Below are 23,553 nucleotides of genomic sequence, written 5' to 3'. Positions count from 1 at the left end.
GCTATCGTGGCCAGCTACGACAGGGAGCTATGGTGCTGGACTTCCTACCGGACGACAAGAGGGCGGATGCCCTGGAGATCCTACAGGAAGGTGAGGTGGCGTCGGACCACGCCATCACTATTGCGACGGACATCGCCGACACTGGGTTTCGCCAGTTGGGCAACGGCGTGTGCCTTAGGCGGCGTGGATGGCTCAAGGCTACGGACTTCCGTCAAGACGTACAGACCAGAGTCCTGGACATGCCGTTCGATGGGAACAACCTGTTTGGGAAAACAGTGGACGATTCCCTTCAGGCCATTAAAGCGGACACTGAGACGGCCCGGGCCCTTGGGGTTCTGCAGCAACGACGGACGCCCTTTCGGAGCAGCGGAGGCAAGGGCGCCTCCAAAGGTTCCGGCGGCGGTTTCTCCACCTACCGTCAAGCGGCCCGCTCGTCGTCTCAGGAGGCCTACAGAGGACGAGGCAAGTCTGGCGGACCCCGCCGTCGTCGCCAAGGAGGTCAAGGCGGCAAAGCCTCGTCGAAACAGGATTGAACCGGCCGTGGGGTCAGGCCCCCACCGAAGCACCCCGGTGGGAGGCCGGCTGGCGAGCTTCGTCAGCGTGTGGGAGTCCATCTCCACTGACCGTTGGGTGCTGGACGCCTTAGCCCGGGGCCACGCGCTCGAGTTTCAAAGAAGGTGCCCGCGCGTCCCCCCCATGGCCAGGAAAGAGCTTCACGTCCCTCAGCTTCTCCTGGAGGTAAAGGCGATGCTCAGGAAGGGCGCCATCGAACTCGTCCCAAAGAGGCTTCGGGGCTCCGGAGTTTACTCGAGATACTTCCTCGTGAAGAAGAAGACGGGAGGATGGCGCCCCATCCTAGACCTGCGACGTCTGAACAAGTTCATCAAGGCGCAGAAGTTCCGGATGGTCACCCTCCAGCACGTCCTGGGTCAGCTGGAGGAAGGAGACTTCCTGTCGTCGTTGGATTTGGAGGATGCCTACTTCCATATTCCCATCCTAAACGGGCACCGAAAATTCCTCAGGTTTGTGGTCCAAGGGAGTCACTACCAGTTCAAAGCCCTCCCCTTCGGACTACGGTCGGCACCCAGGGTATTCACCAAGTGCCTTGCACCGGTGGCAGCGCAGCTGCGCCGCGAGGGGATCCACGTCTACCCCTACCTGGACGACTGGCTCATCCGAGCCAAGATGAGGGAGCTCGCCGTGGAGCACACGGCAAGGACCGTCCAACTTCTCACGGACCTGGGATTCTCCGTGAACTACGCCAAGTCCCACCTGGTACCCGCGCAAAACGCACTGTTTCTGGGAGCGAAGCTCGACACAGTGTCCCTTCTGGCCTCCCCTTCGGAGGAAAGGACCAGGTCCATCCTGGGCAAGGTACAGCGAATGTTGGTTTCCGACACGGCCAAGGTGAGGTCCATCAAGTCCCTCCTCGGAATGATGTCTTCTTGCATCTACCTCATTCCCATGTGCAGGCTCCGGATGCGCCCGTTGCAGGAGTTCCTGGACGCGCGCTGGATCCAAACGACGGGCGGCTTCGAGGAGAGGATCACACTCGACGAGAGTTTCCGCCGAGCGGTCCGGTGGTGGGGCAACCGCGCGCATCTGACGGCAGGCATGGACTTCCAGACCCCAGACCACCAGGAGACAGTGACCACGGATGCCTCCCTGGAAGGGTGGGGAGCGCACACGGAAAATCTGCACGCGAGAGGCCTTTGGCTCCCGACGGAGAAGTCCCTCCATATCAACGTCCTGGAGCTCCGTGCAGTGTTCTGGGCCCTCAGGTCCTTCCTTCCGTCCCTCAAGGGCAAGGTGGTGAGGATCTTCACCGACAACACCACCACCATGTTTTACATCAGTAAACAGGGCGGAACCAGGTCCCCAGCACTGTCCAAGGAGGCGCAGGACCTGTGGCATTGGGCCGTCGCCCAAAGGATGTTTCTGGTGCCGTTTCATCTGGCAGGGATAAAAAACACCATCGCCGACTCACTCAGCAGGGAGCTGCGCTAGTGCCACGAGTGGGAACTACGGCAGGATCTAGTGGATCGCCTCTTTCGACGGTGGGGCACACCCCAGATCGACCTGTTCGCGACGGCGACGAACTCCAAGTGCCGGAGGTTCGCCAGCAGGTTTCCCCAGGCGAGGAGCATGGGCGATGCTTTCTCGTTCCCCTGGGAGGGCCTGTTCCTCTACGCGTTCCCTCCTTTGCCACTGCTAATCCGGCTCGTCAACCAGCTCAAGAGGTCACGGTGCAGGATGATCCTCGTCGCACCTGCGTGGCCGAGGCAGATATGGTTCCCGGACCTTCTGGACTTGTCAGCGTCCCCGCCAATCAAGCTGCCGGTGGACGCGGATCTACTCTCCAGGGAAGGAGGCGCCATCCTCCACCACGACCCGAAATCGCTGAACTTGCAGGCCTGGCTCCTGCAGCGCTAGAGTTTGGAGGATACGACATACCGGCTGACTGCAGAGAGGTTCTTGCAAAGGCCAGGGCGTCCTCGACTCTTAAATGCTACGGACACAAATGGAAGAGGTTCTCTGTCTGGTGCCACGCACAGAAGATTAACCCTCTACGGATTAGGGCTCCCCAGGTACTGCTGTACCTGCTGACGCTGGCCAAAGCTGGACTGGCACACGCGTCCATCAAGATTCATCTTGCTGCGATCTCCCGATACACCAGAACCACGGGCCGGACGTCCTTGTGGTCTCATCGTCTGGTGAAAGAGTTCATGAAGGGACTGTTCAGATCGTTCCCGCCGGTGAAGGCTCCGGCCCCGGCGTGGGAGCTCAACGTGGTGCTGACCAAGCTCATGGGACCTCCGTTCGAGCCTCTGCACTCGGCCCCGTTGAAGTTTCTGTCGTGGAAAACAGCGTTTTTTGTGGCCATCACCTCCGCACGACGGGTGGGAGAGATCCAGGCCCTTTCCTGCAAGGCCCCGTACTTGACTTTTCACGACACGAGGGTAGTGCTCAGGACGCACCCCTCCTTCATGCCCAAGGTACCGTCGGACTTCCATCTCAACGAACCCTTGGTGTTGCCTGTGTTCTTCCCGTCGCCTTCGTCGCCGGCTGAGAGGACTTTGCACTCGCTGGATGTGGCTAGAGCGCTGAAGTTCTACGTGGACCGCACGAAGTGTTTTCGGAAGACGTCACAACTCTTTGTGAACTTTGGACCTGTCAATCAGGGGAAGGCTCTCTCGAAGGCTTCCATTTCCAGATGGCTCTCCGGCTGTATCATGTACTGTCATCGGTTGGCAAACCGACCGCTGCCTGGCCGTCCGAGAGCCCATTCCACCAGAGCGATCGCAGCTACCACGGCGTTCCTTTCTGGTGTGCCCCTGCTGGACATATGCAGGGCTGCTACGTGGAGGTCGACGCACACCTTCACGAAATTCTACTGCGTCGATCGGGATTCCAGGGAGGAGTCCAGGGTCGGCCAAGCAGTGCTGCGCAACCTGTTCGCCTGAGGTGAGCCTGGTGAGGAGGTAAGATGCTTAATGTTGAGTTTGATGTACTGCTTAATGTTGAGCCTTTGCCACCTCCCGTGGTTGTGCATGTGTGTTACTGCTATGTATTCTTTATTCATGAGCATGTGAATCCATGCCAGACCCCATGCTGGAGAAGGAACAAGTTACTTACCTGTAACTGTTGTTCTCCAGCATGGGTCTGGCATGGATTCACATGCGAACCCTCCCGCCTACCCCTCTGCGGCTCTTCACTTGGTCATACTGCCACTTCACGTGCTTCCAAATTTGAAGATGGCTGCCAGAGGCGGTGCTTAGGTAGAGGGCAGTCATTGGCTGTGGTCAGTATGACGCAGAGACCAGTGATTGGTTATTACTACGAAAGACAGATCAGAAACGAAACTGATACTGGTTTTTTCTTTACCGAGGATTCCCAGCCTGACGACGGGGAATATTCATGAACATGTGAATCCATGCCAGACCCATGCTGGAGAACAACAGTTACAGGTAAGTAACTTGTTCCTTATCCATAGCTAGGGTAATAGTAGAGTTGTATAAATCTACTAGCATTGCTGGGTCTGAAGCAACAGGCAGGGTGTTTAAGATGGGGAATAGATGGGGCCTTAGCTTGTCCACTGTGATGTTACGTTTACTCCTGGTGAGGGGCTCGAAGGTTGGTCCTGATAGGTAGGCTAATTTGGATAGTGACGGTCAGTAAATGATGGTCTATCCAAGCGTAAGGTTCAGTGGATGTCATTGCTGTCTAGGGTTCTACCTTTGCATGAGTAGGCTGGTTGACCCTTTGCGTGAAGCCTAATTCCGTACCGTAAGGGAGTAAGTGCCAGGGCATGCTGATCATTCGGGTCGTTGAGACCAAGATTGAAATCTCCTAGAATTAGAATTTGCGAGTTGGGTTTGATATTAACAGAGAGTGTGGTAGTAATGTCTTCCTGAAATGAGCCAATAGGGCCGGGAGGTCTATATATCAGGTGCGTAGTCAAGGTGCGAGAGTTAGTGAGAGGATGTTTCACTGTCAGCAGTTCACATGACATGACAGGGGGATGTGTGGATACTCTGAGTCCCAGGCTAGACTTGGCAATGAAGGCAATGCCGCCAACTCAAGAAGATTCTCTGTCTAATGGGGATGACAGGTAAGAGGGAAGGACCAGCAGCTGCATGGAGCCATGCCTCTGTTATTGCTAGGAAGTCTAGTTTTTTTTTAGAAATTATCAGTTCAGCTATGTCTACAGCGTGGGCAACCATGGATCTCGCATTGATCAGAGCACCTTTTATTTGCGGGGATCTGTTGCTAGAGAGGTTAGAGTCGGGAAGTGCGTTCCTCTGACCAACATTTCTTTTCGCTTTGTTAATCTTTACTTTGTCACTCTTCTGGTAAGGAATTTTTTGATTGGGTTTGTGGAGAGGGCTAGTAGACAGTGGGTAGGTTTTAATAAATCTAGAATCAAGCCTGTAATTTCTTACTGAAGTGGAACATGGTAAGTTCGGTTGAGGTCTGATAACAAAGCGCTGAATCCATTGATTGGGAGTTAAATTACAGTGAGCTCCAACAGAAGGGGAGATACCTGTATTTGAATACTTAGTTTCAAGATTTAACTGGGGCAGGAATTTAGTTAGTCTGATAGTTGTAGGAGGAGGCATCAGCTTGAGGGGTGGCAGAAATGTGTTTGTCTTTACCCAATGGTGTAGAGTAGTAGAGGAAGTCATGGTAGGCTGTAGGGTTTGAGATAGAGCCCACGACTAGAGGGATGAGAGAGAATTATCTAGAGGAAAGAAGTTTGCGGATAGAGGATAGGTGCTACCATCAGAAAGAGCTAACAGAAATCTTACAAGAAAGAAGGTGACGGTATACATGGTTGTTATAGAGGGGGCCCAGCTCGGGACGGTAGTAGGACAGTGAGCAGATGTGGGGGTAATTAAAGTCACAAAGGATGCAGTCTAGATAAAATCCTAATAGTGATGCGTGTTAGTCTAATGCATAATGGCGCATGTTTAAGCAGGCAGATGTAACTATGCAGACAAAACTGGCAATTTGACCACTTTGTCAATTAAGCAATAAGCAGTATGAAGCAGTGCATCAGTAACCAACGAGTAAGAGCTAGCATATAGGCTAGGTGGAGTTTTGACAATAGATTTCTAATATGGCTTCACAGGGTATTAAAACATAGTAACGACAATTAATGTCACCTGCAACTATAGAAAGGCGAAGGTTAACGCATGATATGGGTTAATAGGCCGCAAAGGGGGGCTGAGAGCCATTACCTACGTAGGTCGAAGGTGTGCCAAAGGGCGTGCTAAGGTGGGCCAGGATCACATTACAAAAGCCAGTTCAGGCATGGAGCAATCCCCAAGCAGGGCCAAGTAGATAAACAAACAGATGTGTCAATCAGATAGTAGGCATATCTTTAACAAGCAAAGCAGAGGGATTCCTCTGCCCTAGCACTTCGCCAGTGGCCTCCTCCCTGGCTCCCCCTGGGACTCCCCCCTCCTCTGGGCTCCCACCAGAACCTGCCCTATCCTGCTGCCTCTCCCCACCACACCCCTGTACCTATCTTCTGCACTTCTCTTCACTACACTTGCATGTCCGAATGCCACAAGGTCTAATAGGACCTCAATTGCATATTTTCTGTTTTTGCTACTGTTATCTACTTCCCTGTTCCCTCATCAATTAGCCGTGTGGCGCCTTGAAACACAATTATGTTGTATAGGTGCCTAACAAATGCTCAATAAAAAAAATAAAATAAAAAAAAGAATAGAATGGCATCTTGTGGGAAGACTCTACTTTTGTGTCTGTCTCGCATCTCTGACTCCTCACACAGGACTCACCAGAGCTTGGTGTTACCCTAAGAGGGGTAAAAGGGGATGGGTGAATGAATGCACTGTCTCAGGGATCCAAGCATCACATACATATTGATGCTTAGAGGCCCTGTGGCATGACATGTGACCCAGTGAAAACAGGCACATGGTTAGCTGCTGTTGTGTACATAGAAACAGGTCCCACAGCATGAACAGAAAGTGAGGAAGACCTACATTACTCAAGCATGAGTACAATGAAGTTCTGGTGTGAGGAATTCGACCATCCACATAGTGGGTGCGCGATCGCCTGGGATTTTTGAAATATTTAATTAAATAGAATGATGGTAGATCAACCTCAGGAAAATGTGTTGGGCTAATCCACACACAGTTTTCTATGCTTACACCACGACAAACGCATAAACCTGTGTACTCTGGGTGGACACAACCTACATATGTCATATGTAGTTGGAATGTGACAGCCAGGAGTACACTGTCATCTCCAGGAAGGGGGAGGACAAAGCTTTCCCCTGCCATGGCCAGCCTGATTAACTAACAAAGGCTCCATGGATTCACCCTGCTCTTTCGTTAGGCATCTGGTGGCAGCGTTTAGCAAACCAATTAGAGATTACTTCAAACAGGCCAACATGAGGCCTGGCCACAGAGTTTAACAAAGGAGACAGGAAACAATAACCTTTCATATGTAACTTTGTCAACCTGAAGAAAGCTCCTGCCCTCAGTATCGATAACAGTGAGCTATCATGTCTGGGGCTGTGTGTTTACAGTAGGCTATCCCGGTAGGGGTACCCCATTTATAAGGTACAATAATGTGGTTTGCAGGAGCCACAGCTTCAAGAGAGACCTGCCGCTTTAATCAGGAAGCCGAGAGAGATCCATCAATCAGAGAGACTCTTTGATTAACAACAGACAGGAAGATGAGTGGGACTTAGTATCACAAGTTTTCATCCCTTTAGCCCTTTACCTTTCCTGTCGCAAAGCACCTCGGTTATGACATCATGCATACAGGAGATTGTTGGTAGGGACCCCAGGATTGGTTCATAAAGGTAGGCTTAGCCTACACCAATCACAGTCGCCCACTTGGCTTCAAAAGAGGACTGTGCTTCTAGCAGATCAGCTGATGACTTCATCAAAAGTAACAAAGAAAAACAAAACCTTGGAACCTGGCTGAAGGTAGAGTCTGCCTTACATCTTCTGCCAGTGAAAGAAGGCCAGTATTTCCAAAAAAGGGAAGAAAGATCATTCCCCTGAACATCTCCTAGGGAACAGAGGGAGATCCAGAACCTAGAGGGCCATCCAGCCGCTTCAGAACCAGTACCCTGGCAGAACACAGTGTGCCCTGCTAGGCTCTGCAGCAAGCTTCCTAGGTAGGAAGTGTCAGAAGGTTTCTGAACCTACAACCAAGGACAAGGCAGCTGCCTGCAACCCACTTCACATCTGTGGGCAGCCTGCCTTAAATGACGACACAAGCCCATTGAAGAAGCTGTGAGAAGTGCCTCTACGAGCCTCTATTGACTTTTGCCTTAAAGGACATTTTTGAGCCAGTCGAGTTCCTTGAGCTGCAACCAGTGGCAACGCTAACAGTTTTCAAGCTGCTGTCCCTTAAAGACATCCGAGACATCTCGACCAGTGCTTCAGAATTGCCGATCACCACCGAGATAAAGATTCCTGAACCCAAGGCGCCGTGTAGGTCGGCCTGCAGATGTTCGTTAAGATTTGCTCGCCGAACCGTCTAGCCACATGATATCCACAGCCGACGACTCCCATGTTGAACTCTGTCACAGAAGTCTGCAAAGAGTCTTGAAGCCGACTCGACCCTGTCAAGCACCAAGAACATCTACAGCACAAGGTGCATTGTGGTTCTGTCCCCCTGGTCCTTCCCAGAATGCCCCTACAGACATTTTAAGACCCATTGCTCCCTTTGTGCTAAAGCCAAGAAACCTTAACAAACTGTTGTGGTCATTAACAATACCGACTACCCTCCCGTTAGCATCCAGAGTGCATCCCTTTCCTTCGAGAAACTTTTTGTCCTCTGCATTCCATTATACAGTCGGTTGTATTTTGGAGTGTGCTAGAACTGTCTTTGTGATAATAATGAAGTAGATATCATACATCCTTGACTGGCCAGTCCCTTTTATCATTGAGTAATAATTGTATTTTCGCTGTGTTGCAACTAGCCAACGATCCACAAATTTGTGGAGATAAGCGTGCCGTTCTGTCCAAGTTATCAAAAATTGGGCAAGGGGGTTTATAATTTGCTTGCGTTTCCAATCTGTTCGGATCCCTTCTGGTGTTCTAGAGGTGTGGGGCTGATTGATGGTTCAGAAACTGATATTCATCCATGGACAACTGGTGCCCCAGAAGTTGATTCGCCACAACTGAGTAATAAAACACCTTTTAATACTGTCCTTGGAAGCAGGTGGAATATATCCTATATCTTTTTAAGAAGCAGAACCATCCATCATCCATAGGAGGCGGCCACCACCCATTTTCCAAAGGCACCCGGGGCTAAAGTCAAGCTCAAGCTTCTACGGGGGGGTCATGGTAGTGCAGGCAGATATTAGTACCCTAAAGTAGCTCATCAACTAACCCCAGGGTATAGTGAACCCTACTATAAGTGCATACCCATGAATATTCAATCATGCAGACGTCCCCAGTGAATGTCCACTAGCGCAACACACAAAAACAGAGAGATCGAAAAATTTGCATGGATTGTATAACAGCTCACTCCACTCCTTGAGTGAGTGTGCAAGGGAGATGCCTTTCACAGCTGTGCCCCCGAGACATCAATGCAGCAAGGAAAGAGCAGCCATTAGCTGGGATGCTGGCCAAAAGATGGTAGGGTAGATGTTGGCCAAGCTGGACTATATGCCGGCATGAGGCCATGTGAGCCTCTTTCTCTTGCCAGTCTGGTCCTTTCTCCAGCTTTGTGTACTCCCTGTTTCACTAAAGTGCAGGTCTCCACCTACCCCCTTGTGAGTTTCTATCTGCGCACCTAAAGTCCATGATTTTCCTAAGCATGATTTCCCTCATGTGTTGACTTCCGGACACCCTGCCCCCTTGGAAGCAGGAACCCTCTACTGGGAAGGTACTGATGTCCTTTAAGGAGCTACGGCAGGCATTGTCGGTATTCGCCAGCCTTGGCTATGGCTCTATGAATGGCAACCAGTATGACCCGAGCTTGGGGCCGCTTCCGCAACTGGCATTTCATGCGGCCCAAGTTGTATTGCTGCAACCTTTGTATTATGGCGCACAATGGGCGGTCTACAGCATGATAAGAGAAAGCAATCATCACGGCACCTCACTCTGGCAGGGCTGGGTACAGTCTAACATTTGAAAATTACTTCAGGCTTCAGAGAGCTCAGCATTACTAAACAACATTCAAGTAAAGTCCAATTGCCATTACCATAAAACCTAACCAGGGCATGGAGTTTTTTCAAATGATAGAAACCTAAGGCATCATCCATGAGGAGCCAAGACCAGCACACCGCATCAGTTTTGGCTGCATGCATTTCATGCAAGATCTGGTCGAGAATGGCTGCCATTGGCCTACACCAGTTCAGACCAACTTAAGTGGAGGGTCCATTATAACTCATTGTACAAGATCAAATTGTTAGACTATTACTATGGACTGCAGTCCATTAAAACCCATGGTTGACAACCGTGTAAATAGACTTAGTAGTGCACTGTTTTTAGAAATGGCGGTAGCAGCGTAGACTTTGCAAAGTTGCCCTAAGTTAGGAATTTGGCAATTGCTGCCACCAAAATGCCATTGACACTGGCTCACTTAGTAAGTAATCTTTTGGCTTCGAGCCTCAATATGCTTTTGGGGGTGTTCCTGTATACCATTCCCACATGCCGCTTCCTGCGTGGTCTATCTGGGCAATGCATTTACCAATGTAAGGGCAATAATACTATTCCACACCGTCAGTATTTCAGGAATATGCTATGTGTGGTGTGGTACTGCATGCGGAACCGCAGTGGTTTACACTGTTCCTGCCATATGGATACAACAAGGCATGCTGCAGTCATTATGTTATGTTAAAATTACTTATAAAGCACATCTACCACCTGAGGGCTTCATGGTGCTCGAGGGGAACAGTCACAGAAAGTACAAGTTTGAAAAAAGTAATGTTTTTAAATGATGACAACACATAAGGTGGTTGTCAAGAGCGTGGCAACTTGTTCAAGAGTCAGGCAGCCGATACGGAAAACATGCAACCACCAGCTGTGGAGCGACAACCCTGAATAACCTGGATAGAAAGTGCACTGGCAGAGTGAACAAATATCAACGAGACATACGGACGGAATTTGTACTGGAGGTATTCAGTTTTTCTGCCATAAAGGGCATGGTAGACAATGCACAATGCACAATGCTTTGAATTTCTTTCTGCTGATCACTGGGAGCCAGTGCAGTCCAGGTAGAATGGAAGAAATGTGCTCACGATAAGAGGAGCCAGAAACCAGGCTGTATGTATCTTACTTTCTCCAGCATGGGGTCTGGCATGGATTCACATGCTCATGAATATTCCCCGTCGTCAGGCTGGGAATCCTCGGTAAAGAAAAAAACAGTATCAGTTTTGTTTCTGATCTGTCTTTCGTAGTAGTAACCAATCACTGATCTCTGCGTCATACTGACCACAGCCAATCACTGCCCTCTACCTAAGCCCCGCCTCTGGCAGCCATCTTCAGATTTTTACCGCACGTTCAAGTGTTGGGATCCTTGTGCTATTGCTCTCGAGCGTTAGTGCTATTTTTTCACGTTTTTTCTCAAAAACTTCGATTTTTTCGGTCAAAAAGAGCCTCAAGCTCCACTGATTCTTCATCCGATCAACGGGGACCCGTGTCGGATTCGTCTATGCCCCTCAAGGGTGAAGATTTTGTCGAGCTACGCTTTTGGAGGACTCCAGAAGTTTCTCAGGCCCATCTCGGACATGGCCCAGGAGAAGGGAAGCTCAACGCCCGGAAAGCTGTACAGGGTCTGCCCTGGATGCCAGCTTCAGAATATATTTAAGGCGGATGAACACTCCTTTTGTCTTTACTGCCTAGTTGAGGACAAGACGCAGGTGGAGAAGGATTGTGCGTTTTGCGGCAATATGTCGGAGCGGACCATGAAGGACCGCCATCAACGTCTCGCCAACTGGCTGGAAAGGAAGAGCCCGTCAGGCGAGAAGAAGAGGAAGAAATCCGAGCGGTCTTCTAAGACCTTTGAGGATGCCCCGGCGACGGGGGTCCAACACAAGGCCAAGCACCGCGAGTCCGCTGGCACCGGGAGCACCGAACGATAGGGCTCTACGGGCGCAAGGCAGGGCGCATCCTCCCCGGCACCATCAACCACGAGCCAACGCTCTGGTTCGGGTAAGAGGAAGGCCGAGCACCCGGCGAAGCTCTGGAGAGGCCCCGGTCGAGCTCGAAGGCCCCATCGGAGGGAGAGCGAGGCAGTGCCCCCCCCAAGGAGAAGGCGGTGAGCGCACCTAAGGTGGTGAAAGCCTTAATCCATCCGGCCAAGGCCTCTATCGAGACAGTCGCGGCGGCCCTGGCTCAGCCTGTGGAGGCTACACCAGTAGTGGCGACCTCGGGGCTCAGAGTCTCCCTGCCACAGCGGAGGGAGTCCTCTTTTATGCCCATCGACAGGACCCCCGTGAAACCTCCGACGGAGAAGAAAAAGGGGGGGCAGGAGGTTGTCGTGGATTCGGCCTCAACCTCTGAGGAAGAGCTGATCGAGGTCTTAAGACACGGCGTTGGCGTGGAAGAAGACCAGCCCGTCTGGAGGGAGCCCGACGTAGGAGACGACGATATCGTCGAGGGTCCCGACGGGGCCCTTGACCGCCCGTCGGACTCCCCTCAACCAGCGCCGCAAGACAACTCGGCATCCATTTTGTTGGCTATACGGTCCTTATGCTCGGAGATAAGGACGAGACTGCCGTTACCACCAGCGGAGGAACCGCTCCCGACGGGGGACCCGGAGCCAGGCCCTTCTGGGAGCCCTCCCCCTAAGAGAAGAAGGATTCACCCTCCACCTCCTTTTCAGCCATCGCGCCCTGTTCAGCCCTCCTCCCCGTCCACGACTCGTGGGGATGATACGGGGACAGACACGGCCGCGACGGGTACGGACGACGAGGTTTACGACGAGGATCTGCCGTCGTCACCTCCCACCCGGGCTTCCCCGCCCGACGAGATTGGATCGTTTCACTCCATGATCGCCAGGGCATCCGAGCTCTTCCAGCTCTGCCCGGAGGAGAAGAAGAAGGAAGGGTTCCTTTATCAACGGCGCGAGGCCAAGAGGAAGACGGTCCTCTCCGTGCCTCTACTGGACGATATTTGGGATGAGGGCCTCGCCTCCTCAAGAACCCATCCACGACGCCGGCTAGAAGGGATCGGTACGAGAAGAAGTACCGGGTCCCGGACGCGGCCCCCTTGTGCCTCCGGGCACAGCCGACCCCGGACTCCGTCGTCTCCGTGGCGGCCAGGAAGAAAGCGGGGGGGGTGCGGCCTCCACGTCGACTTCCCCGCCGGACGGCGAGGGAAAGAAATTGGATACGATGGGACGCAGGGTCATCTCGTCTGCAGCGACGACGATTAAGGCGGCCAATGCCTTGGCTATCGTAGCCCGCTACGACAGGGAGCTGTGGTACAAACTGGCCCCCCTGCTGGTCTTCCTACCGGACGACAAGAGGGCGGATGCCCTAGAGATCTTGCAGGAAGGTGAGGTGGCGTCGGACCACGCCATTACGATTGCGACGGACATCGCCGACACTGGATTTCGCCAGTTGGGCAACGGCGTGTGCCTTAGGTGGCGTGGATGGCTCAAGGCTACTGACTTCCGTCAAGACGTGCAGACCAGAGTCTTGGACATGCTGTTCGATGGAAACAACCTGTTTGGGAAAACAAAACAGTGGACGATTCCCTTCAAGCCATCAAAGCAGACACGGAGACGGCCCGGGCTCTTGGGGTTCTCCAGCAACAGCGGCCGCCCTTTCGGAGCGGCGGAGGCAAGGGTGCCTCCAAAGGTTCCGGCGGCGGATTTTCCACCTACCGTGAAGCGGCCCGTTCGTCGTCGCAGGAAGCTTACAGGGGACGAGGCAAGTCAGGCGGACCCCGCCGTCGTCGCCAAGGAGGTCAAGGCGGCAAAGCCTCGTCGAAGCAGGACTGAACCGGCCGTGGGGTCGGGCCCCCACCGAAGCACCCCGGTGGGAGGCCGGCTGGCGAGCTTCGTCAGCGTGTGGGAGTCCATCTCCACTGACCGTTGGGTGCTGGACGCCCTAGCCCAGGGTCACGCGCTCGAGTTTCAAAGAAGGTGCCCGCGCGTCCCCCCTGTGGCCAGGAAAGAACTTCACGTCCCTCAACTTCTCTTGGAGGTAAAGGCGATGCTCAGGAAGGGCGCCATCAAGCTCGACCCAAAGAGGCTTCGGGGCTCCGGAGTTTACTCAAGATACTTCCTCGTGAAGAAGAAGACGGGAGGATGGCGTCCCATCCTGGACCTACGACGACTGAACAAATTCATCAAGGCACAGAAGTTCTGGATGGTCACCCTCCAACACGTCCTGGGTCAGCTGGAGGAGGGCGATTTCCTGTCGTCGTTGGATTTGGAGGATGCCTACTTCCATATTCCCATCCTAAAGGGACACCAAAAGTTTCTCAGGTTCGTGGTCCAAGGGCGTCACTATCAGTTCAGAGCCCTTTTCTTCGGACTAAGGTCGGCACCCAGGGTGTTCACCAAGTGCCTTGCACCGGTGGCGGCGCAGCTGCGCCGCGAGGGGATCCACGTCTACCCCTACCTGGACGACTGGCTCATCCGAGCCAAGACGAGGGAGCTCGCCGTGGAGCACACGGCAAGGACCGTCCAACTTCTCACGGACCTGGGATTCTCCGTAAACTACGCCAAGTCCCACCTGGTGCCCGTGCAAGATGCACTGTTTCTGGGAGCGAAGCTCGACACAGTGTCGCTTCTGGCCTCCCCGTCGGAGGAAAGGACGAGGGCCATTCTGGGCAAGGTGCAGCGGATGCTGGTTGCGGACGCGGCCAGAGTGAGGTCCATCAAGTCCCTCCTCGGAATGATGTCTTCTTGCATTTACCTCATCCCCCTGTGCAGGCTCCGGATGCGCCCGTTGCAGGAGTTCCTGGATGCTCGCTGGATCCAGACGACGGGCAGCTTCGAGGAGAGGATCACACTCGACGAGAGTTTCCGACGAGCGATCCGGTGGTGGGGCACCCGCGCGCATCTAACGGCGGGCATTGACTTCCAGACCCCCGGCCACCAGGAGACAGTGACCAAGGATGCCTCCCTGGAAGGGTGGGGAGCGCACACCGAAAATTTGCACGCGAGAGGCCTTTGGCTCCCGACAGAGAAGTCCCTCCATATCAACGTCCTGGAGCTCCGTGCAGTGTTTTGGGCCCTTAGGTCCTTCCTTCCGTCCCTCAAGGGCAAGGTGGTGAGGATCTTCACCGACAACACCACCACCATGTTCTACATCAGGAAACAGGGCGGAACCAGGTCCCCAGCCCAGTCCAGGGAGGCGCAGGATCTGTGGCATTGGGCCGTCGCCCAAGGGATGTTTCTGGTGCCGTTTCATCTGGCAGGGATAAGAAACACCATCGCCGACTCACTCAGCAGGGAGCTGCGCTCGTGCCACGAGTGGGAACTACGACAGGATCTAGTGGACCGCCTCTTCTGACGGTGGGGCACACCCCAGATCGATCTGTTTGCGACGGCGACGAACTCCAAGTGCCGGAGGTTCGCCAGCAGGTTTCCCCAGCCGAGGAGCATGGGCGATGCTTTCTCGTTCCCCTGGGAGGGCCTGTTTCTATACGCGTTCCCTCCATTGCCATTGCTGATCCGGCTCATCAGCCAGCTCAAGAGGTCACGGTGCAGGATGATCCTCGTCGCACCTGCGTGGCCGAGGCAGATATGGTTCCCGGACCTTCTGGACTTGTCAGCGTCCCCGTCAATCAAGCTGCCAGTGGACGTGGATCTTCTCTCCAGGGAAGGAGGCGCCATCCTCCATCACGAACCGAAGTCGCTGAACTTGCAGGCCTGGCTCCTGCAGTGTTAGAGTTTGGAGGATACGACATACCGGCCGACTGCAGAGAGGTTCTTGCAAAGGCCAGGGCGTCCTCGACTCTTAAATGCTACGGACACAAATGGAAGAGGTTCTCTGTCTGGTGCCTCTACGGATTACGGCCCCCCAAGTACTGCCGTACCTACTGACGCTGGCCAAAGCTGGACTGGCGCACGCGTCCATCAAGATTCATCTTGCTGCGATCTCCCGATACACCAGAACCACGGGCGGACGTCTTTGTGGTCTCATCGTCTGGTGAAAGAGTTCATGAAGGGACTGTTCAGATCGTTCCCGCCGGTGAAGGCTCCGGCCCCGGCGTGGGAGCTCAACGTGGTGCTGACCAAGCTCATGGGACCTCCGTTCGAGCCTCTGCACTCGGCTCCGTTGAAGTTCTTGTCATGGAAAACAGCGTTTCTTGTGGCCATCACCTCCGCACGACGGGTGGGAGAGATCCAGGCCCTTTCCTGCAAGGCCCCGTACTTGACTTTTCACGACACAAGGGTAGTGCTCAGGACGCACCCCTCCTTCATGCCCAAGGTGCCGTCGGACTTCCACCTCAACGAACCCTTGGTGTTGCCTGTTTTCTTCCCGTCGCCTTCGTCGCCGGCTGAAAGGACTTTGCACTCACTGGATGTAGCTAGAGCGCTGAAGTTCTACGTGGACCGCACAAAGTGTTTTCGGAAGACGTCACAACTCTTTGTGAATTTTGGACCTGTCAATAAGGGGAAGGCTCTCTCGAAGGCTTCCATTTCCAGATGGCTCTCCGGCTGTATCATGTACTGTCATCGGTTGGCAAACCGACCGCTGCCTGGCCGTCCGAGAGCCCATTCCACCAGAGCGATCGCAGCTACCACGGCGTTCCTATCTGGTGTGCCCTTGCTGGACATCTGCAGGGCTGCTACGTGGAGGTCGACCCACACCTTCACGAAATTCTACTGCGTCGATCGGGATTCCAGGGAGGAGTCCAGGGTCGGCCAGGCAGTGCTGCGCAACCTGTTCGCCTAAGGTGAGCCTGGTGAGGAGGTAAGATTTGCTTAATGTTGAGTTTGATGTAATGCTTAATGTTGAGCCTTTGCCACCTCCCGTGGTTGTGCATGTGTGTACTGCTATGTATTCTTTATTCATGAGCATGTGAATCCATGCCAGACCCCATGCTGGAGAAGGAACAAGTTACTTACCTGTAACTGTTGTTCTCCAGCATGGGTCTGGCATGGATTCACATGCGAACCCTCCCGCCTACCCCTCTGCGGCTCTTCACTTGGTCATACTGCCACTTCACGTGCTACCAAATCTGAAGATGGCTGCCAGAGGCGGGGCTTAGGTAGAGGGCAGTCATTGGCTGTGGTCAATATGACGCAGAGATCAGTGATTGGTTACTACTACGAAAGACAGATCAGAAACGAAACTGATACTGTTTTTTTCTTTACCGAGGATTCCCAGCCTGACGACGGGGAATATTCATGAGCATGTGAATCCATGCCAGACCCATGCTGGAGAACAACAGTTACAGGTAAGTAACTTGTTCCTTCACCCCAGAGCAGTTTGCTCAGGTGAGGGAAAGTTTTCAGGTGGGTGACCAAGAAAGGGGCAGGGAAGTATGAGGGGGCTGAGAGGATGGCAAGGGAGTTCATAGAATTTACGAAAGGGGAATGTTGGGGGGGGGGCAGGGCGGAAGTCCCAGGCCCCCGAGCGATTTAGGACAAGGTGATTGTAGAAGGAGATGTTGTAGGGGAGTTTGGAGAATGGAGGAGGCAGGGTGGTCACCCATAGAAGCTGAACTGTAGTGCAAATATAGTGAATCCTGGTATTAATATCACATGTGTAATGAGTCTCCATTTTAGAAGTTAGATGCCATCTTGAAATTGAGGCCTACTGCCATTGCTATGCCAGTATTCCTAATCCCGTCCCAAGGGTTAGAAGGATCTGTGAGAGTCTTCTGATCGCAGACCTGGCAGCCCTGCAGAAGGTTAATTAACTGAAGACACACAGTTCTCAATTGTGTCTTATCATTAGAGCATGTAACCCAGAAGGACTATGCCCTGCAGGGCCAAGGGAGGGTTGGAAAAGATCTTTGGAGAGCTATCCCACTAGAAGGGGGGTGGGGGCTTTAGGCCTTGGCCGGGCCAGATCTTTAAGTTATAGTGTCTAGGGACCCCCGAGCCGACACGCCAGGTAATTGAGTGCACTAAACAGCCCAAGACCCCGGCCATAAAACTGTAAATTGGCCAATCGATCAGGAACATCATAGAGCAGTGATGGGCTGCACCCACCCTCGGTACATGTGATTGGTTCTGCGAGGTGCCAGGGGAGAAGGTAACTAATTTAGGCTGCGGATGTGAAAGTTTAGGTGGCGCCAGCGTGTCTGGGATGGAGCAGGGGTTCACGTAGTTCTGAGAAGTTATCACAAACATGAATGTATCCACCTCACTCATGTCCTTGGTACCAGGTGCACCGTGGGGCTATGAAATAATGAACTGTGAAACTAAATTGCCAATTAGAGTCTTTGTACCCAATGATAGAAGAAGAAGATCCCCACATGTAAGGAGATGGAAAGAAGATGCTGGGACCAACCGCCTGGCATCCAATATGGAGCAGGCTATATGTGTATAGGGTGGCACCAACTAGCTATACGGATTTGTAACCTATGTGATGTACGTTACTTGTGACGTTGTGTATCTTTAAAACCCACTGCCTAGGCTGTTTTTGCCATAGCGTTCTGTGGCAGCAGAGTTCTTTGCTGGCACGTACTTGTATTTTTATGAGACTAAACCTTGTTCTCCTTGCAAGAGGTGTGCTAGGCCTTTATCCCAAGTGGGTTGTATTTTACCTGGTGTGTGCATTGAAGGGTTACTCTACAGAACCCAGAGAACAAGGACAGAAAGATGGGGTCCAAAGAGAAGAGGCAAAGGAAAAGCTGACCACTAGAGCCTTGGTCTTGTCGCCATTAAGTTTTGAGCTCATCCAGTTGCCAACGGACTCAAGACAAAAGCAAAGACTGTCTGCAGCCTTAGATTGAGCAAGATCAAGACGTACCACAATCTGGGTATCGTCGGCATATGTATAGCACCGGAAGCCATGCGATTGAATGTAGACATTAAATAGAATAAAGAACAATTATGGACACTGGCGCACATGGAGCACGTGCATGCTTTGTGACCCCCTAGCCTGCTTTAAGGCCGTAAGTGACAGGGATGCTGAACACATCACTTAGGAGGCAGAAAAAGTGTTTTAAGTAGGTTGGGGAGGAAATCCCATTACCTTTACCCTTTGCGTGTAGGTAAAACTTTGTGGAATTTTTAGGTAAAATCTGAATAATGTTCTACAAATCAATGAGAGTAAATCAACCATCATGATCTTGAACTATCGTAGGGGAAGAGAAGACCCCATACAAATTGACAATTAATAAAGTGCCTCTTCCACAAGTAACAGCAATGGAATACCTGGGTGTTGTGGTAAGCTCGAGCAGTGAAGATAAGCCATGGCAAAATGTGTTAAGGGCTGGGGTTAGAGTTCTAGCAGCCCAAATGAGAGTGATTGACAATATGGGAAATATACCTCAAAATCAACATTGGACTTTTACAAGATGATTGTGGTCCCCACACTAACACATGGTGCAGAAACACAATCAGCACTAGCGTGAACACTATGGAGGCAATTGGAGGACGCATTCTGGAGACTGGTTCTGAACCTCCATAAAAGAGTATCTTCAGCATCAATAAGATACAAACTGACTTTAATTTCAATTCATGGAATTGTTGTATGGAAGACCTTGGCATTATTCAGGAAATGCATCATGAAAGACACGCCAAACCCTTACAAAATATTAAAGGACCATGATCCTTCACATGGATATCTAGTGGAAGAATGGATTCTGAGCAGCGCAAGAATCATGAGAGGTCTTCTAATTGCTAACCCGGCTGAGGTCAAGCAAATGTCATGGGATGGCGGATTGGGTCCAGACAATCCACACAAGGGGACGCCACATGCTAAACTTGGAAAGCTGAAGCGATCAAAGATCGTATAATGATCCACCAGCTTATCTGTTAAAATTTCCCAGCAAAAGGATGCAAAACATCTATCTGGAAATACGATTAAACTATCTCCCCACCAGAAGCTTGCTAAAAATATTCGAAAACAACATCGAAAACTCCACCCGCAGGTTCTGCAAAAAAATTGATTAGAAGGAGACATTAAAACATATAATCCTGAGCTGCACGGCATTAACAAGTAAACGGAGAAACCATTGGGTTGCATCATACGGGCTAAATCCTCATATTTGCTGGATGACTGGTGGGAAACAGTTGGCATGGGAGAGGACTTTAGAATAATACGTCCCATAGTAAAATTCATAATGGAGACCTTACTTCTAGGTGAAGAGGAACTGCCCTAATGGAAGAACAAGAAGAGGAATTACACTAGGAAGAGTGGCTCCCTTGGTCCCCACCAGATATTCAGTGATGGGAAGGGGGAACGTGTTTACTCTCTATCGCTATTAAATGACTGGAAGGATTTGAACTTATTTCAAAAAGGTTCCCTTGTAAAGAAAGGAGGGATCTGGGATGAAATGAGACGTGGGTAAATAGATAAAGGTTTGTTATGAAACCATGCATCTTAATTTAAAAAAAATCTTGTTTTTCTTGTTGTCTCACAGTGATAATGTAGACGGCCTCTATGGTCTCTGTTGGAAGGGGAGGCCCTCATCTTAAACATTAGTGTATGTAAGAAGACCAAATAATAATAATAATAATAATGATGATAATAATAATAATAAACTAACATCTTGAGACCAATATCAAATGTCATAAATAGATTGTGTTTATGTTTGGTGTCTATGTAATAAGAACATTTAGCCTGTGCTAGCCTTTTTCTCTTGCTTTTCAGTGACAGAGCTTTGCGGTAGGTTTGACTATTGAAGAGCCAGTGACTGGCCACACATAATGCAGAGGCGATGAACCTTGTGGATCCCAGAATGCTTTTAGTGGTGGAAATGGAAGCAGACTTCCAGCCCATGGAATACATTGACAACTGATTTGAAAGCACTATCACATCTGGAATTCCATGAACTCTTGAAACCAGGCGTGCTGGACTCCTCACACCCTTCTTACGGCAGCTTGCTCTTTTTCATCACTTGCGGCCACTGGCCTACACTGAGTACATGTCCACATAATAATGTGATACGCACACAGTTAACGCATGGACACGCACGCGCGCACCACGCAAACAGGCACGCACAGCCAGCAGGCGGGATTCATAGCACGCTGCAGATTCAGCTCTTTCCCTTGAGTTGATACTGGTACCTGACACAGCAGGTAAACATTGCTTTCCACATAACTCGCAGCATTTCTCCTTCGGGTCGCAGTCGTCGTCAGCCTTGCATCTGGTGGCAAGATTTTCAGGGTCGCACTTGGCCTTTATTCCTGGACACGAGCCTGGGGCCACTGTTATAGAGAGACCCAACACAGGGAATGTTATTGCTTCCTTACAAAATCTGTTAGCTTTTATGACTTTTTTCAAATGCTTTGTAGGCATATGCAAATTAGGGCACACAATGATGACCTCAGCATAACATGATTTGATGGAAGAATTGATACAATAGTTTAAAGGCTAGAAGTCATCAAACCATTTTCATTTATGTGACACTTATGTGCAGTCACGTGTAGGGACGTATAGGGGGATCGGAAAGTAGCTTTTACAGAAGATGGGAACTAGGAGTGCTAGGGGAGGGGAAAAGGGCTTTAGCGGAAGACTGCAACTAGGAGTGTTAGGGGAGGTAGAAAAAGGCTGTAGCTGGAGACTGGAACTAGGAGCGCTAGGGGAGAGAGAAAAGGGATGTAGTGGGAGATGGGACCTAGGAGTGTTAGCAGAAAGAGAAAAGGGATGTAGCGGGAGGTGGGACCCAGGAGTGTTAGGGGAGAGAGAAAAGGGCTGTAGCAGGAGATAGGACCTAGGAGTGTTAGGGTAGGTGGAAAGGGCTGTAGCGGGAGGTGGGACCTCGGAGTGTTAGAGGAGAGAGAAAAGGGCTGTAGCAGGAGATAGGACCTAGGAGTGTTAGGGGAGGTGGAAAGGGCTGTAGTGGGTGACTGGAACTAAGAGTGTTAGGGGAGGTAGAAAAGGGTTGTAGCAGGTGTTAGGCAGAATCCAGTGCAGTTCCCTTAGGGAGCACTACACCAGATTAGGACTACAGGTGAGAGCAATAAATACCCTTTGGTATCAGTTTGTACCACAAAGATTTAGTTGGTAGCTGTGGCTGAACAGTCAGACTTATCTCAAGAGGGAGATGAGCAGTATTAAGGGTTTACACAATAGGCAGTACAATACTATGGAGCAAGGAAACACTGACCAAAGGTTTGTATCAAAAAGAGAATGGGCCTCATTACGACCCTGGCGGTCCGGAAATAACGGTGGCGGTAAACCCACCGCCACCGTTGTTTCCGGACCGCCTGATCCCGACCCCTGCAGGCGGGAGGTGATGTTCCCGCCAGGTCTGACCTGGCGGGTTTAACACCTCCCGCATGCAGGCGGACGAGGAAACACCGGCAGCATTACGAGATGCTGCCGGTGTTTCCATGATCCCGATTCCCATTGAGTCCCATAGGACTCAATGGGAATGGGGATTTACACCATTCTGCCTCCGTGATTCCCGGAAAACCGGGGTTGTAATGCCCCGGTAATTCCGGGAATCACGGAGGCGGAATGGTAATACGAGTCCGGCGGTAACCAGGCGGTTTTACCGCCGCGGTTACCGCCGGACTCGTAATGAGGCCCAATATATTTATTCTATACACTTCTAGTTCCAACACACAGATCACAGTGGATAAAGTAAATTAAGTTTAGTTAAGAAAAAGCATATACAACTCCCTATTCAATTGTAGACAAGTTTGCGGTAGAGTGAAAACTGAGCAAAACGGCACAGTGAAAACCAACTACAAATGGCCCTCTAACAATTTAACGAAAGGGAGGGAAAGCACAAGTTAAACCGAAATATCTTCAGACACCCCCTAGCAAAACTTCCCTGAAGTTTTGTGAACAAGTAATGCACAGTAACACTTTAGCCAAAAGATAAGTGAATGAAAACTGAGCAAAATGGCACTCCACAAGTTAAAACAGTAGGAAGGAAGAGGGGTTTAGAAGATTTAGGTGCATCAACACATTTCTCATTGAAAACCAATCTAGTGATAGCAGATCTAACAAATCAGCCAGAGTCAATAGGCCTGAGCCACAGTCAGTGGTACAGGACCAAGAGCTTAGGAGCAAAAATGTTCTTGTAGCTGCAGTCAAGTCTTTAGTAGAAAAATATTGAAGAGGTAGATGCAAGGCAAAAGACAATGTTAAGAGGGAGGGCGGCCGACCCCACAAGTAGTTAAAGGATTTAAAGGATTTAAAAACCTTTAGGGCTACCACGAAGAAAGGGTGGCCTGGTGGAACAATGTACCTTAAACGTGGCTCCTGCGGTGGCGGTTGTTCCTGGTAGTTCCTGTAGGTCGAGGGGTCCAACAGAGGAAGAGAGGCTCTCGTCGTGGAGGAAGGTTCGAGTCGCTTCACTACCCAGGGATGAAACCAGCCGCGGTGCTGCCAAACAAAGTTTAAAAGGTACGCTCCTTTTAATCGCGGTCTGGGTCGATAGCTGCCTGACTATCCGGTCTCCAAGTGCGGGGCACTGTCGATTCGACCAAGGCAGTTCTGAGGATGCAATAGGTGAACTGGTTGACCCCACCAGCTCAAGGGAGGAGGCTCCTTCACTGAAGGTCTCCTCTCGTCGTGTGGAAGAAAAAGTGGTGAGATGATCCGGCAGGGCTTCACCGGTGGTGTAGATGCTGAAGATGTCTTTGGCTTATCTTCCCTTCGGTTCCGTAGTTCCAGTGGCGACGTCTTGCTCTTCCAGTCCTCAGGACCCTGCTTTTATGCAGAAAGAGACCCATTCATACAGCCCAGCTGTCACTCACACAGTGGAGTGGTCTTCTTGGCGGGAGACCCTCCAGCCTATCAGGTTACAGTGTGACCTGAGTTGCTGTGGCAACTCTGTCCAGGGGTTCTACTCCTCCTCCCAAACAGACCCACCCCAGACTCAGAGGCGCCAAAAGGAGGGTTTCTTGGCAGAAGCCCGCCAAAAGAGCTAACAAAGGATCCCCGACCTGGGTTAGGAAAATGGAGTAAGACTCGAGAAAATCCCATAGGAAAATATTTGCGGTCGAATATAAAAGGTA

At 51.4% G+C, this 23,553-nt stretch overlaps 1 protein-coding gene across 1 annotated transcript in view; it reads right to left on the bottom strand.

Annotated features, from left to right (window-relative positions):
* The window catches only part of LOC138452780 (WAP four-disulfide core domain protein 8-like), a 139,537-nt gene that overhangs the window by 37,684 nt on the left and 78,300 nt on the right, over window positions 1-23,553 (bottom strand). The window contains exon 5 of the mRNA XM_069605121.1: window positions 20,647-20,787. Within this exon, the coding sequence (XP_069461222.1) occupies window positions 20,647-20,787 (141 nt within the window). The remainder of the gene's footprint in view (window positions 1-20,646; window positions 20,788-23,553) is intronic.

The sequence above is a fragment of the Ambystoma mexicanum genome, chromosome 4p (genome assembly GCF_040938575.1).
Source record: "Ambystoma mexicanum isolate Mex_15411 chromosome 4p, UKY_AmexF1_1, whole genome shotgun sequence".
Taxonomy (NCBI): domain Eukaryota; kingdom Metazoa; phylum Chordata; class Amphibia; order Caudata; family Ambystomatidae; genus Ambystoma; species Ambystoma mexicanum.
The sequence above is the reverse complement of the archived record's forward strand: the minus strand, read 5'-3'. Positions and strand labels throughout refer to the sequence as shown.